This window comes from Drosophila tropicalis, unplaced genomic scaffold (genome assembly GCF_018151085.1).
Source record: "Drosophila tropicalis isolate 14030-0801.00 unplaced genomic scaffold, ASM1815108v1 contig_1049, whole genome shotgun sequence".
NCBI lineage: Eukaryota > Metazoa > Arthropoda > Insecta > Diptera > Drosophilidae > Drosophila > Drosophila tropicalis.
The window spans coordinates 109,266-126,662 of record NW_027172410.1 but is presented as its reverse complement, the minus strand read 5'-3'; the positions used below and the strand labels follow the sequence as shown (position 1 = coordinate 126,662).

Below are 17,397 nucleotides of genomic sequence, written 5' to 3'. Positions count from 1 at the left end.
CAAATAGCCCCTATTAGATGATTATTTTTATTTATTATTTTTTCTATTACATTTATTTTATTTTGTTCAATTAATTATTACTCTTATTTACCTTCATCACCTAAATCTAATGAATTAAAAAATATTAATTTAAATTCAATAAATTGAAAATGATAACAAACTTATTTTCTGTATTTGATCCTTCAGCAATTTTTGGTTTATCATTAAACTGATTAAGAACATTTCTAGGACTTTTAATAATTCCTTCAATTTACTGATTAATACCTTCTCGATATAATATCTTTTGAAACACAATTCTCTTAACTCTTCATAAAGAATTTAAAACATTATTAGGACCTTCAGGACATAATGGATCGACATTTATTTTTATTTCATTATTTTCATTAATTTTATTCATTTAACTTCATTTTTTTTTTTTTTTTTTTTTTTTTCCGGCGGGGGGGGGGGGAGGGGGGGGGGGGAGGGGGGGGGGGGGGGGGGGGGGGGGGGGTTTTTTTTTTTCGGCGTCTTGGGTCACCAGGGGGGGGGTGTTTTTTTTTTTTCCAATGGGCCCCCCCCTCCCTAAGAATCGAGCCTTTCACCCGAACACCCGTTCTCTTGCATTCTTTTTTACGATTTGTTAATCACTTTCAACCCGAACCATTTCCGTGTGTGCCGGTTTACCTGTGAATATTATATAAATAATAAAACCTACATTTAGTTAACCGAAGTTTCTCGTGCGTTTTAATTCACCACTCGCTCACCACAAACTGAAGAAATTGGCACCCGCCAACTCCTTGTATTTCATTTGGATCCTTCCGCCCCCCCACGAACATTGGTCCTTCGAGCCGGATATCCTTCCGCTCCTCCAGCTTGCATCGGCGGAATTCCTGATAAGTACAAAATTTCATTATTCATTTCATTTACATACTACTAAAAGTGTGAGGTTTTCCCGCTTCTCCATAGCGACCTACACACTTTTATTTAATACTCTTTCAGGTTTCATGGTAGTTCCTAATCCTTAGCGTGATTGTCCAACGTTCATATAATTTTACATTCCAGGATTATCCATTTTCCTCCTTTATCGTTTTTTTTCCTCGCACGATTCTCCAAATCCACCTTTTTACACATCCAACCGCGTAACAGTTTAAAAAAAAAAAAAAAAATTATTAAAGTGTTATAAAAAATAGGGAAAAATAAAAATCAAAGTGTTCACCGCGTTTTCTTATGTGTTGGAATAATAATCTTTAATGCCAAACTTATTTCCACACGCGCGTATCTACGTACATACATACATCGTCACCTGTTGATGTACGCGCATATGTACATACATATCCATATACATACAATCCCTTCGCACATTTACCACGACACAAAAGGCAAAAAAAATATTCTTTTTTTTAAATAGCACTTCACGTATGCACCGCGATTTCTTGCGCGTTCGAATTAGGTGCGAAATTAATTTCCTCACGCGCGTCTTTGGATACCGGTGCACTTGCTTACATACGTACATACATACATATGTATATGCTTACATAGTCATACATTGCACATACATATGTACATATCCACAACGCATAATACATTTCGGTGTCGCGCATTGATTTAACACAACCCCACATCCAATTAAATTACAATTACTTACGTTTTTTTGTTGTTGTGAACAACGCGTGTGCATACATATCTATACTCACCTGTGTACTTATGCATGTACGTACACACATAGATCAAAGCATCTGTCCATATGCATTGATCGGTTGTTTTATTTGCGCACAACACTCGCTTGTTTTTCCGCACAACACTTGTTCTTGGTTTTTCCGCACAACCACAAAAAAAAAAATTATTCACATACATAATTAAACAACAAAATCAAAAACCAAATATATAAACAGCGGCCGACAGCTGTTTTCGGAGTAGTGGTGACACGTGAGTCGAGTCGTGATATCGATAGGCGGCTCAAGCGCGCCAAATTTAAATCACATTATTTCCGATTCTCTTTTTTCGCCTAATTATATATCCGCCCATATTTATAAAACAATACATATATATTTTTCCAGCATTATCGTGCCCACATTTATATATCCGTCCATATTTATAAATCATTTATATAATTTTTCCGGCCAACTTTTTGCGCTCACATATATATATCCGTCCATATTTATAAATTATATATATAATTTTTTTCGGCCAGTATTTTGCGCTCATATATATATCCGCCCATATTTATAAATAAATACATATATATTTTTTCCAGCACTATCGGGCCCATATTTATATATCCGTCCATATTTATAAATTATATATATAATTTTTTCGGCCAGTATTTTGCGCTCATATATATATCCGCCCATATTTATAAATAAACACATATAAATTTTTTCCAGCACTATCGGGCCCATATTTATATATCCGTTCATATTTAAAAACTATATATATATTTTTTCCGGCCAGTATTTTGCGCTCAATATATATCCGCCCATATTTATAAATAAACACATATAAATTTTTTCCAGCACTATCGGGCCCATATTTATATATCCGTTCAGCTTTAAAAACTATATATATATTTTTTCCGGCCAGCCTTTTGCGCTCATATATATATCCGCCCATATTTCTAAATAAATACATATATATATATTTTTTCCAGCACTATCGGGCCCATATTTATATCTCCGTCCATATTTATAAATTATATATACAATTTTTTCCGGCCATTATTCTGCGCACACATATATATCCAGATCCAGATTTATATAAAAACGTATTTTCCTTTTATCCTATACATCTTTGTTTATATATTTCATCCGTGTTTTGTTTTATACGTACTCCCATCGGTAATTTTCAATCCGCATTCGTGCGTTCGTATATTATTCCGCATCTATCCCCATTAAAGAGGCTTCGTTTCCGAGCCACACGCGAGAAAATTCTCCCGCAATCCTGCGGTGCACAGTGAGGAAGTTCTTGCGTCCCCATACAGTCCACTTCTCACTTCCAAAACAAAAAAAAGGGACGCGCACAAACGCGGTGTTCGTCGGTAAGCTCGTCCCCTGAGTATGTCCACGGAGCCGTCCAAGACTGCGCCGAAGTCCAACAGTCTTTCGTCTCCCTCTGCAACTCCGGAGAAGGTTCGGCCTCCGACAACTCCGGTGACCGTGAAGCGTACGGATATTTCGCGCAAGTTCTCGTCAGTTCGCAGCCGCAGCGAATCCCCAAGGTCCCGTCCGTCTTCGTCCAGCTTACCTGAGGGTCGCAGATTCTCGGTTAAAGACTCGAGGGAACACCAAGGTCGTTCCAAGCTTTCAACTCAGACCCAGATTCCGCACGTTGTTGTGACGCACTGTTCTGACGCTCCCGTCACCCGATCCGTATCACAACAGCGTAGAGAACACTCCAGAATGTCCCTTTCCGATTTCGTTATAGCGTGCGACGCATTGACTCTGTTTGAAGCTCGCGAGAGTGAAGCTCTAACTTCTGAAGTGCCCTTGTTTTCCATTAAAATGCACTTAGAGCAGCTCAAATCCCTTTGGTCAACTGTCGAGATGGAATACTCCCGTTGTCACAAGGCCTTGACAATCCAAGCCGACGAGGAAAGCTTGGCAAACATAAGCCACATCAAGGCGAAGCACGAATCCGCTTACGCGGCATATGTGCGATGCGGGACGTTGTTCGGAGAACGCATCGAACAGCTCTCGGTACAGATGACGACTCTTAGGCGTCAGCCAACCGCTCCGTCGGGGCCACCGGGGCATAGAGTTCCTCCGTGTGAGGTAGAGACATTTGATGGCGACAGCCTAGCATGGCCCACATTCCGCGATTTGTTCGCCGCCATTTATATCGCCAATCCGTATTTGTCACAAGTGGAGAAGCTCTATCACTTGAACGCCAAGACGCGAGGGGAAGCGAGAACCATCGTGGCTAAGTCCCCCTGACGAATGAGGGTTTCCAGGCCGCGTGGGAGAACCTCACCGCACGGTACGAAAACAGCCGTCTGCTGGTCATGACTCAAGCCAGACAACTCCTTCAGATTCCCGCGGTGGCACAAGAGTCGGGCAAATCCTTGCGAGAGCTGCAGACCGCGTTTCAAGGGTGTCTTACCGCACTTGAGCGTTCGGGTGTTAGTACTGAGAATTGGGATGTCCTACTTATCGCCATCTGCACTAGTAAATTGCCGAAGGCCACAATCCCTCCTGTGGGAGCAATCAGTGCCCAATAAGACTGTCGTCTCAACGTGGTCCGATTTGAACCAATTTCTTACCGATCGGTATCGGGTCCTGGATGCCACCGACGAACATAAGTCGGCCCCAAGTGTCCAAGCCATCCCCATTGGCCCCCGCAAATCCTCTGCAACGATGAAAGTCCAAGCGTTTCCAGCGAAAGCTCAGCTCAAATCGGCGTCTTGCAAGCTGTGCCATCGGGAAAATCACCCAATACGGCTCTGCCCTAGTTTCCTTGATATGCCTGTTCAGAGGCGGCTGGAAACCATTAGACAGCAGGGACTTTGTCTGAACTGTTTTGCCCGCGGTCATCAAGTGAAGGGCTGCTCCAGTGCGCATAATTGCCATACCTGCAAGGAACGTCATCATACGCTGTTGCATCCTAGTGATGTGTCCGTGCCCTCGCCATCCGCTGCGCAAGTCCCACCATCCAGCGTCACAGAGCGCCCGTCCGCGAGCGACCAGCTCACAAATGCTCAAAGTTATTTTGCATCTACCCCAGGCAGAGGCCTTTTAGGCACTGCGATTGTCACTCTGCACCATCGTGGTGTGGATCATCATATTCGGGCGTTGATCGACTCGGGAGCCGATTCAACTTTTCTCTCCGAACGCGTCTTCAGCATGGTCCAGCCCCCCTTCTACCCAGTAGACGCCGCGGTTACTGGCATGGGCCAGAGTGATGGAGGCTGCGCCGACAAGGTGTGTCTGCTAATGCTGTCTCCCCGTGTGACAGATTGAACAAGATTGAGGTCTCCGCCCTGGTCGTATCCAAATTGTCAGGGGCCATTCCAACAGCTCCATTCCTTAATACGGTTCCGACGCAGTGCCTCGATCGCCCCCTGGCTGACCCGTACTACAACAAGCCCGCGCCTATTGACATGATCATCGGTGTAGACCTGTTTCCCCACATCCTCGGAGAACGGATCAAAAAGGATATTGGTGATTTTGTCGGGCTAGAAACCATCTTTGGATGGGTTCTGTGTGGGAGCTATCACTCCTGACCCCCCGGTGTCTAGATCCGTTTTCGCGGCACAGACGCGAGTTAGTCCCGAAGCAAAGCTTGATGTACTCCTCACCAAGTTTTGGGAGGTGGAAGACCTTCCCGCAAAGCCGGAAAAGGAGGATGACGCATTCTGCGAGCGGAACTTCCAGGAGACCACCCAAAGGGGAAAGGACGGCCGATATGTTGTGTCCCTACCGTTCAAAGGTCCGAATAGCGTTGACTTGGGCCACTCAAGACCGATCGCGCTGGCTCAATTCCTGCGGAATGAGGCACGCCTTCTCAAGGATCCGGTTCTAAAAACGCAGTACGATGCCATTATTCAAGAATATGAGGAATTGGGTCATATGATTCGGGTGACGCCGCCTCAAGATGGGAAAAACTTCTATCTCCCCCATCATGCGGTGTTTAAGCCCGATAGCACCACCACTAAGGTACGCGTGGTATTTAACGCGTCGAGCCCCTCCACACAAGGCGTCAGCCTCAACGATGTCTTGCACACCGGTCCTACTCTTCAGGCCGACCTCACGCTTCAGGTACTGAAATGGCGGTTCTTTCAATTCGTTTTCAATGCCGACATAACGCAGATGTATCGACAAATCCGAGTCGATCCCAGGCATACCCCCTTTCAGCGGATCCTCTACCGAGACCGCTGCGGCAATATTCAGGATTACGAGTTACAAACTGTCACGTTTGGGGTTAACTGCGCGCCATTCTTGGCGATCCGAGTCCTTTTTACAACTGGCACAAGACGTGCAAACGATGTATCCTCAGGCGAGCGAAATCCTTCGGAACTACATGTATGTTGATGATGTCCTTGCCGGCGCTCACACTGAAGCCGACGCTCGTCTCGCCATACGAGAGCTTCAAGCGGTCCTCCAATCTGCGGGATTCCCGCTTCGGAAGTGGACTTCCAATAAGAAGGAAGTACTTCAAGCCATTCCAGAGAGCACCTGCTGCGAGAGGACTTTCTCGAGCTGGAAGACGCGAGCACCGCAAAAACCTTGGGTATTCGATGGCAAGCTGCTGAGGACGTCTTCTTCTTCACCACAGCGGACCCCCCCTTGAAGGAGTCGATCTCCAAGAGGCAGGTTCTGTCTCATATCGCTAAGCTCTTCGACCCCGCTGGGTGGCTAGCCCCATTTGTCATCCGAGCGAAGATATTCATGCAGCAAATCTGGCTTACCGAACTGGGCTGGGATGATGCTCTGCCGCCTCTCCTGCTGCAGCAATGGCATGAATTCCTGCAGGATTACCCAGGCCTCAGTCGACTCCGCATTCCCCGTTGGCTAAACACCAGCGATAAGCTCTCGTGGGAGCTTCATGGCTTCTGTGACGCGTCACAGAAAGCGTATGGAGCGGCCCTATATGTGCGGGTTCGGTACGGCAATCAAGTAGACGTCCATTTATTAACGGCTAAGACCCGTGTAGCTCCAGTCAAAACAGTCTCGCTGCCTCGGCTAGAGTTGTGCGGAGCGGTTCTGCTAGCCGATCTCTGGGCGTCGATCGTTCCTGAACTTCCAATCCGACCTGCAACCTCCCAGTTTTGGACCGACTCTACCATCGTGTTGGCTTGGCTCAATAAACCTCCGTGCAGTTGGTCCACCTTCGTGGCCAATCGCGTATCCAGGATCTCCGAAAGCACTAGTGGCCAAAGCTGGTCACATGTGCGCTCCGAGGACAACCCCGCGGATCTGGCGAGCCGTGGAGTCTCCGCGGCCGAGCTATCGGCCAGCAGCCTCTGGTGGCATGGGCCGGACTGGCTCCAGAGAGCCCCCGAGTATTGGCCAACTCCCCATAACGAACTCCCAGACACCCAGCTGGAGCAACGGGTCCAGTGCCACACCACCGCGACCACGCTACTCGAGGACGTCAGCGAACGGTTCTCGAATTATGGTAGGGCTCTACGAGTCATCGCGTACATCCTACGCTTCGCCACCAAGAGGATTTCGACGCCTTCCACGGTTCGCCTCACCAATGACGAACTTCTTTCCGCCGAGCGCGCCTTGATTCGGACCTCTCAGCGGCGGGAATACCTCGCGGAGATACGGGCCCTGGGCGAAGGGCGACCCCTGCCATCATCCAGCACTCTACTCAATCTGAACCCATTTCTCGACCAGCATGGGTTACTCCGCTCCTGCGGACGACTCCGGGCCGCTGAGTCCCTCCGATATGATGAACGTCACCCTATTCTCCTCCCATATAGTACTCATTTCACTCGCCTGCTTGTCGCATTCGCCCACCGCATCACGTTGCATGGCGGCAATCAACTGATGGTGCGGTATTTGCGCACCAAATTCTGGATCCCACGGATAAAGAACATGGTAAAGTCCCACATCAAGGGGTGCAAGGTCTGCATCGTTCATCGTCGACGACTACAGACCCAGATGATGGGTGATCTCCCTCGAGAACGCATCACGTATTCCAGGCCCTTCACCCACACGGGCATTGATTTCGCAGGGCCGTTCGAGATCAAAAATTACACCGGGCGTGCGTGTCTCATAACTAAGGGTTATGTCTGCGTCTTTGTGTGTTTCAGCACGAAGGCAATCCATCTCGAGGCTACCTCCGACCTCACCACTGAAAGATTTCTGGCAGCCTTCTCTCGGTTTGTCGCACGGAGACAATGTCCACAGCGCATTTACTCCGACAACGGCAAAACCTTCGTAGGGGCCTCAAAGGCGCTCGAAAAAGATTTCCTGAACGCCACCAAGCTTGAAATAATGAAGGCATTCCCCAGCACATCCTATCCTGGCAGTTCATTCCGCCAAGCGCGCCCCACATGGGAGGACTGTGGGAAGCAGGGGTCAAAAGTTTTAAGACCCTGTTTTACAAGTCCTCGTCCACTGTCAAATACACCTTCGAGGAACTTTCCACTCTCCTGTGTAGGATCGAAGCGTGCCTAAACTCCAGGCCAATCTCTCCCATGAGTGAGGACCCAGAGGATCTACTGGCCCTAAGCCCGGGACATTTCCTGATTGGAGGACCACTCTTAGCCATTGCGGAACCGGAAATTCTGGTCGAGCCTATGTCGCTGATCAACCGATGGCAGCGACTAAAGGCAATCCAGCAGGCTTTCTGCCGCCGCTGGAAGAGTGAGTACCTCAAGGAGCTTCACAAACGGAACAAGTGGAAATCACCGACTCGCAGCATCCAGACCGGCGACCTCGTGATCGTGTCCGAAGATCATCTCCCCTCCAACGAGTGGCGCTTAGGGCGAATTGAGCGCACTCTGCCCGGGGCTGACGGCCTCGTCCGAGTGGCTGATGTCACCACCGCGCGTGGGTCTATCCGAAGACCCGTAGCGAAGCTCATTCTGTTGCAAGACAGCAGGAGTCCTGAGTCTAAAACCTTATCGTGACTCCTAATCCCTCTATGTTTCCTCCGAATGTCCTCGTCTCCGTGCATGTTTCTCGTTCCCGTGCATAGACTAATCCACTCCCCCATACGTAATTTCTTTCGTTACAGTTCATTCAGCTCGCCCTTTCATAGCGACATGGCCCCCACGCGTCTGCCGCACCACCGCAGCAAACGAGCTCCACAGGGCACGAACGTGTACCGATGCCGGGTCTGTCGGGGGGTTCATGCACTCCGGCAGTGTCAGCGCTTCCTAAACCTCCGAGGGGAAAAGCGGCTTCGGGCGGTGCTCATCAATAAATATTGTCCCAATTGCTTGGCCCACGAGCATTCATCCGACGCGTGTCGGACTCGCCATGGTTGCCGACGATGCGGGCAAAGGCACCATACCCTGCTCCACATGGCCGACCAACCGCCGAGACGACGTGCCTCCGCCCGGCGTCGCAGCCGATCACCCCCTCCAGTCGTGCTGCACCCCCGCTACAACCCCGTTCCCGATCATCGTCCGACCGCTCCGCTTCCCCAGAAGGCGCACCCGAGATTTCGTTATCCTCCCTGCTCCACGCCAGGACGACGACTGTCCTGCCCACCGCAGTCCTACGGTTGGGCAATGGCTCGAAATCCTTCGAGACCCGCGTCCTTCTTGATGCGTGTGCGGCTGAGAGCCGCATCAATCTCTCCTTTGCCCGGTCCCTGGGGTTAGCTGTGACCACGGTCGGGGTCGACCAAGCCTGTACGGCCGTCCTCGAGTCGAGGTCCGACAAGACGTTCCGACGGAACGTTATATTCCGGGTCGAAGAGGACTTGCTCATCCGCACTCCCATCCGGGAAGTGGCGGCGCCGGTCCGAGAGAAGTTCGCAACCCTGATCCTGGCCGACCCCTACTTCTATCGGCCGGCGTCGGTATCCGTGGTGCTCGGGGCAGACCTCTATCCTGAGGTCATCCAACCAGGCTGTGTGCCCGGTCATAGCGGTACTCCCGCAGCCCAGAGCACCGTGTTCGGATGGGTCGTCTCCGGCTCCTGTGGGATCTAGGCGCTCCAGGACGTTGCCGTCCCCCATCCTTTATATGTCCAGGGTGACAATTGCAACATGTTGCAAGGGGGGCGGTATGTTCACGCCACCGGGTGAACAGCAGTGAGCGGCGAAGAGCAGTGAGCGGTGAGGAGTGAGGAGGGTTTTTTGATCCTCGGCGTCTACGGTCACACCAGGAGGAGTGACTTGATTTTTCCAATGGGCACCGCCATCACTAAGAATCGAGCCTTTCACCCGAACACCCGTTCTCTTGCATTTTTTTTACGATTTGTTAATCACTTTCAACCCGAACCATTTCCGTGTGTGCCGGTTTACCTGTGAATATTATATAAATAATAAAACCTACATTTAGTTAACCGAAGTTTCTCGTGCGTTTTAATTCACCACTCGCTCACCACAAACTGAAGAAATTGGCACCCGCCAACTCCTTGTATTTCATTTGGATCCTTCCGCCCCCCACGAACAACCTTTTATATTTATGTTTCATAATTTATGGATGAATTAATCACACTCAACATATATTTGCTCATTTAGTACCTCAAGGAACCCCTGCTATTTTAATACCTTTTATAGTATGTATTGAAACTATTAGAAATGTTATTCGTCCAGGAACTTTAGCAGTACGATTAACAGCAAATATAATTGCTGGACATTTATTATTAACATTATTAGGAAATACTGGTCCTGCTATATCAGCATTTTTAGTAACATTTTTATTAATTGTACAAATCGCTTTATTATCAGCAGTTGCTATAATTGAATCTTATGTATTTGCAGTTTTAAGAACCTTATATTCTAGAGAAGTAAACTAATTATAATGTCTACACATTCAAATCACCCCTTTCATTAAGTTGATTATAGCCCTTGACCTTTAACAGGAGCTATTGGAGCAATAACAACTGTATCAGGTATAGTAAAATGATTTCATCAATACGATATTTCATTATTTTTTTTAGGTAATATTATTACAATTTTAACTGTTTATCAATGATGACGAGATGTGTCTCGTGAAGGAACATATCAAGGATTACATACTTATGCAGTAACAATTGGATTACGATGAGGAATAATTTTATTTATTTTATCAGAAGTTTTATTCTTTGTAAGATTTTTGTTTAAGAATAAACAACGTGTTCATCTGAAGCGGCTTCACCAAATCAGATGCACTAAAGAAATTATAATACAACTGTACTTTTGTCACAAACAACTAATCTAGCATATGACTAGAATTACAATCAGCCACACACATTGTCGAAAAACACTTGTAATTCTAAACTAACCCAAAAGATCACAACGGCAGGATGTCAAGTGGCCGAAGCCGTGCCCAAAATAATAATAATTTTCAACCCCCGAAATCTTGGGTTTGAGTCTCATTAGAATAAGATATTTTAAGAACAATTGTTACCTCCTAGAGCCTAAGATTCCCTATATAAACTCAATACTTTTGTTAATAAAATCAGTTCATATTTTGAATTCAACGAATGAAGATTGGATTATTTTCCTTCTCTCCGGAATCCCTATTCATTTTGGTCCTTCAAGAAAAAAGGAACTCTGTAGTTTTCCCCCACCAGTGGTAAGAGACTCAGAGAGTGAATCAGCTCCTTAAGAGTTTGAGATCTTATGCAAGTGTTAATGCTAAGACCAGCTAAAGGTAGCAAAATAAGAAAGAACTCTGTAGTTTTCCCCCACCAGTGGTAAGAGACTCAGAGGTTCAACCAGCTCCTTAAGAGTTTGAGATCTAATGCAAGTGTAAATGCTTAGACCAGCTAAAGGTAGCAAAATAAAAAACTCTTGTTTTCCCCCACCAGTGGTAAGAGACAGAGTATAAAATTAAAGCAAAATATTGCCTAATAAATAAAAAGTGCGTGCGACCGAGTGTATAAGGGCAGTTTGGCTAGTCGAGCAACTGCAATAATTTCGGTGTCGGTAAAAAAAAAAAAAAGAACAATATAAAGTTCGAAGCCCTAATATCGAAAAAAAAAGTGGCTGGCAGTGTATGTAGTTGCAACTCGGCAACTACCAACAGCAGCAGAGCAACAAGATACATAGTTGCAAATAAGAAACTGAAGAACGTGCAGGAAATCTGGTGCGATATCCGGCACCGGTACCGCCTGAGCCCAAAGGCCCTGGACAACAGCAGCTGAGCGACGAAACAGAAAAAAATAAAACAGCGAACTGTACCCATTGGCGGACAAGCAGCAACGAACAGGATCATCAGATAAGATATAAATTAAAATAGTCATAACTACTTACGTCAACATACATATTTTATTATTATCATTATAAATTATATCGATATCCTATAAAACAAAAATGTTCACTAATAAGGCTGCAAAAGTGTTAGAGAAGCAGGTAGGGTTACATTCCAGGTTAAGGCAGTTGGAAGCACTAGATCCTAGAAGCATAACTAACAAAGTTATAGAGGAAGTAAAAGAGATAAGGAATCAATGGATACCTAATAACAAAAAATTGATTGAGACTGCTCCAAATTTAGATCATGATTATTTCAGAAATAAAATACATGAAGAAGCATTAACGATAGTTGCCAAAACCAGGCACTAGTAAGTTGGTGTGCGTTGAAGCGGAGGCAAACATGTCAGAGATAGTTGATGATAGCATAGGAGAGTCGCGCGGGAATGCAACCTCCAGTAATGAAAACCCTAAGCTTAACCAGGAGATATTTATGGATAGAGTCCGACAGCTCCAGGAATATTTGGAGGTAGTAGAGTTGAAGTCAACAGGCAATGGGACATGGACATTATATATTAATAAAATTAACTATTTGTGGGAGAAAGTACAGGCATGTCAAGTAATAACAAGTGATGCAAAATTAAAGAATATTATGGATGATTTACAATTTGATGTCCGAAATTCATTGTCAATGCTAGAAATGAAATTGAACAATAAAGAAAATTGTAAGAGTGAGAATGTTACCGTGAGAGGCGAATTACCGGTGTTGCCAAAGATTCAGGTGCCCACATTTGCTGGAGAGGCTAGAGAATGGGACCTGTTTGTGGAGTTATTTACAGAATTAATTGAAAAAGAGAAGATTTAAGTCTTGCTCTTAAATTTAATTATTTAAAATCCGCGTTAAAGGGCGAATCAAGGAGCATGGTAGCTCATCTATTGTCAGGTTCAGCTGACAATTATAGTGCCGCTTGGGAACTGTTAACCAAGCGGTATGAAAATAATCGCAGGGTATTTTCCGAACAATTAAATCGGATCGTTGATTTACCGATGATCAACAATGAATCCGCAAAGAGTATAAACGGAGTGATTGACATAATAAATGAATCAATACACTTAATTAAAATCAAAGCAAATTTGTCCGATGAAGTTGACGTAATACTCGCTCAACACATACTTCGGAAATTTGACAGAGACACTCTACAGTTGTATGAGAGTCAGATTAGAAAAACAAGGCAAATACAATTGCTATCGGATGTCATGGAATTCTTGGAGCAAAGATATTGCTCACTAAGTGCCATGAGCAAAGAAGAGAAAAAACCTTTACAAAAAACGTCGGTTGCAGGTTTCAAAGATAGTTGTCCGATCTGCAAAGGTCCCTTTCATAGCGCACTTCTGTGCTATAAGTTTAAAGCGCTATCACCTAAAGAAAGGGTCCCCCTTTCCCCCCCAAAAAAGTGCAATTGTGTACACGATGCTTGAAGCATTCAAGCAACAAGAGATGCACCAATGAAATGGTCTGCTCATTTTGCAGCAAGGGACACCATACCCTTCTTCACTTTGGGGAAAACAGACGAAGGTAAATACTTGTGTTACGGCACAACAAAAATTGTTGGCCACAGCCCTAATACAAGTTAAAAAAATAAATGGAGAGTATGAAACATTAGGAGCTTTGATTGACAGTGGTTCTCAAAGCAGTATTTTATCTGAAGAAGCCGCTCAAATGTTAAAACTACCAAAGATCAAGAAACAAACGGAAATTAGTGGCATATCTTTAACAAAAACTAGAACATCTAAGTATAAGGTCAATATTGAAATGAAGACGCGTGATTCTCAAATAGAATTCCTTAAGGTTGAGGCAATTGTATTGCCGCAAATAATGAAAGCTCTTCCATTATAAATAGCAAACGTTGATATGTCAGAATGGCAAACTTACGTGCTAGCTGACCCCAACTTTAATAAACCTGGGAGGGTAGATTTGATAATAGGGGTAGACGTATATACCCACATCTTAAAAAGTGGAGTGGCCAAGATTATTGGCCTGCTAGGGCAAAATACTCAATTTGGCTGGATCGTCTCGGGGTGTACAAAGTCAAAAGGAGATGAGTCCATAGTAGCTACAACAATAGACATCACAGATATGGAACGTTTTTGGGAAATGGAGGCAGATGAAAAAGATGTTATAGAAACTAATGAATGTGAAGAAAATTTTAGCAAGACAACAAAGATTAATGATTCTGGAAGGTATGTGTTAACGATCCCGTTTAAAAAAGAAAAGGAGTTAGGTGAATCAAAGGCGCAAGCAACTGCGCGGTTTCTTAGCTTGGAGAAAAAATTTCAGAAAAATCCAAAACTTAAGGAAGAGTACAAAAAATTTATTAAAGAATATTTGGACTTGGGCCATATGGTCGAAACTAAGGATGAAGGTATGTATTACCTGCCACATCAAGCAGTAGTAAAAGAAGCAAGTTTGACAACTAAACTAAGAGTTGTATTTGACGCTTCCGCGAAAACCACGAATAACAGAAGTCTCAATGACGTGATGTGGATCGGGTAGCGACTTCAAAAAGACATATTTGACATAATACTAAAATGGCGAAAATGGCAGTTCGTAGCATCTGCAGATATTGAGAAAATGTATCGACAGATAAACATTGATCAAGATGATCAAAAATATTTGCATATTTTGTGGAGAAATTCACCGCAGAAAAAATTGAGAAAATATAAATTGACGACGGTAACGTACGGTACTGCATCAGCACCTTATTTAGCCACAAGGGTACTTGCAGAGATAGCAAACAGGTGTCAGGATGAAGTGGTTAGTGAAATTATCCGAGATGAATTCTACATGGAAGATTTAATGACAGGAGGTAATACTGAACAAGAATCAAAACACAAAGTTCAGCAGGTTTCCAGAGAGCTGGAAAAGGCAGGAATGAATTTGAGAAAATGGATTTCGAATAAATCCGAAATTGTTGAAGAAGTTATTGATACAGGCGGTAATAAAGTATTAAAAATTGATGAGAACGAAGCAATTAAAACCTTGGGGTTGCAGTGGGAGCTGTCTAAAGACGAATTTAAGTTTAAGGTACACTGTGACGAGAACAAAAAAGTAAATAAAAGAATAGTGCTATCTACACTAGCCAAGATTTATGATCCACTAGGTTGGCTAGCACCAGTAACAGTAATAGGCAAATTATTCTTGCAAAAGTTGTGGCTAGCTGAGCAAAATTGGGATCAAGAGTTGTCCGATATCGACGCAACAGAATGGAAAATTTTCAGGGACAATTTGGTGTATCTGGAAGAAGTCAGATTACCCCGATGGATCAAGACACAACCTGATATGTTGTTACAGATTCATGGTTTTGCTGACGCGTCAGAAAAGGCGTATGCAGCGGTAGTATATGCCAAAATTGGTGGGGCAGTTACCTTAATAGCCAGTAAGAACAAAGTTAACCCTATCAAAAATAGGAAAACTATTCCTAAATTGGAGTTATGTGCAGCACACTTGCTATCGCAATTGCTACAAAGAGTCCAACAGGCTATTGCTGCTCCAGCTGAAATATATGCTTGGAGCGACTCTACTATCACACTATGCTGGATTAAAAACGGTGCTAGTAAAGAAAAGTTCGTAAGGCGGCGCATAGAGGATATCCTAAAAATCAAAGAAATAAAATGGTACCATGTAAGATCTGAAGATAACCCTGCAGACGTAGCTTCAAGGGGTATTTATCCAAATAAGTTAAAAGATTGCGAATTGTGGTGGAATGGGCCAAAGTGGCTCGTTGTGGCAAAAGACAAATGGCCTAAACAAAAAACAGATGATGACAAGGTTATTGTAAATTCCGTACTATTAAATACAGAAAGTAGTATTATGCAGGAGCTAATTGAAAAGTATTCCTGTATAGCTTATTTAGGATTACGGCATATGTATTTAGATTTATTGGCACTAAAAAAAGCGATAAGGCATACCCATCATATCTAACCGTCAATGAGCTTAAGAATGCTAAAAATTTTATAATTCAACACCAACAAGCATGTCAATTTAGCAGAGAGATTTCATGTCTTACGCAGAACAAGCAAGTTGAAATGAAAAGCAAAATTTTGAGCTTAAATCCATTTTTGGATAACGATGGAATATTGCGCGTGGGGGGAAGATTGCAAAATGCCAACATATGTTTTGATACTAAACATCCAATTATTTTAGATAAATCAAATCTAATAATGTTGTTGATTAAAGATGCTCATAAGGAAACCTTACACGGAGGAATTAACCTTATGAGAAGCCAAATTCAAAGGAAATTTTGGATTTTCGGTTTAAGAAACGCGCTTAAATAATACCTAAGGGAATGCGTAACTTGTGCCAGATACCGCCAAGTAACGGCGGAGCAAATTATGGGTAACCTACCCAAAAGTAGGGTAACGGTGTCATCCCCATTTCATAACACCAGGATTGATTTTGCCGGTCCATATTATGATATTATATAAGATGCTCGAAAAATCGGGGACAAAAAACATTCAAAGGGTACATAGCAATATTCGTGTGTTTGTCAACTAAGGCAATTCATTTAGAAGTTGTTAGTGACTTGACAACTGATGCCTTCCTAGCAGCATTTCGAAGATTTGTGGCAAGACGGGGTAAATGCGCTAACATATATTCTGATAACGGTACAAATTTTGTAGGAGCGGCTAGGAAGCTGGATAAAGAATTCAAAAAAGCAGTTCAAGATAACGTCCAGGTTGCCCCTGTTCTAGAGCGAGAACAGATTAGCTGGCATTTTAGCCCCCGGCAGGACCTCACTTCGGTCAAATCCGTTAAGTATCATCTGAAAAGAGTCATAGGGGACAGTAACCTGACATATGAGGAACTGGCAACATTGTTGTGTCAAATAGAAGCCGTCCTAAATTCACGTCCGTTATATACGACGGGTGAAGATATGGACAACAACGAGGTATTAACTCCCGGTCTTTTCTTAATTGGAAGACCGACATTAGAAGCAGCCGAGTCCATGTCGGAAGAAAAAATTGGAAATTTAGACAGATGGAAATTAATTCAAAAAATGAAAAAAGATTTCTGGGCGAAATGGAAAGACGAATATCTATATACTCTCCAGCAAAGAAATAAGTGGAGACGAACCACAGAGAATTTAGAGAATGTACAGGTCGTGCTGATCAAAGATGAAAATTGTCACCCAGCCAGGTGGCCTCTGGGCAAGATTGAGGAAATTCATAAAGGCAGGGACGATAAAGTAAGAGTGGTCAAAATCAAATTGCAAGATGGGTCAATTACAAGGCCTATAAATAAAATCTGTCCACTGGTTGGGGTAAAATCTTCCGAAGAAGTTGAGGAGAATCGATATCGGAAAAGTAACAGATTCGGTCATCTGTCCAAAGCAGGAACCGTAATGATGTTAGCAATGTTGATGCTGCTTTGTCAACTTTCGAATGCAGCAAGCATTAAAGATAATCGACCAAAAATTACGGTAAAAGAACTAAACGCAACAGCCGTGTTGTACTTAGATCCAATGGGTGAGGTGGAAGTAGTAGCGTCCTCATGGGATCTGGTAGTGTACTATGACATGTCGGCATATTTTGAAATGCTTAATAAAGGCGACAGGTTGATTC

The 17,397-nt window shown here is 44.1% G+C and overlaps 1 protein-coding gene and 1 long non-coding RNA gene across 2 annotated transcripts; one reads left to right on the top strand and one right to left on the bottom strand.

Moving 5' to 3' along the window:
• Positions 1–598: 598 nt before the first annotated feature.
• On the top strand, positions 599–9,946 carry LOC137572269 (uncharacterized). Its single transcript, XM_068284018.1, has 2 exons — positions 599–876; positions 8,662–9,946. The coding sequence occupies exon 2, from the start codon at positions 8,920–8,922 to the stop codon at positions 9,583–9,585; it is 666 nt and encodes a 221-aa protein (XP_068140119.1). The 5' UTR covers positions 599–876; positions 8,662–8,919; the 3' UTR covers positions 9,586–9,946.
• Positions 616–943, bottom strand: LOC137572288 (uncharacterized). The gene is made up of 2 exons (XR_011031615.1): positions 744–943; positions 616–663 (listed from the first exon to the last, which is right to left on the bottom strand). It is a non-coding gene; the product is annotated as an uncharacterized lncRNA (long non-coding RNA).
• Positions 9,947–17,397: the final 7,451 nt, after the last annotated feature.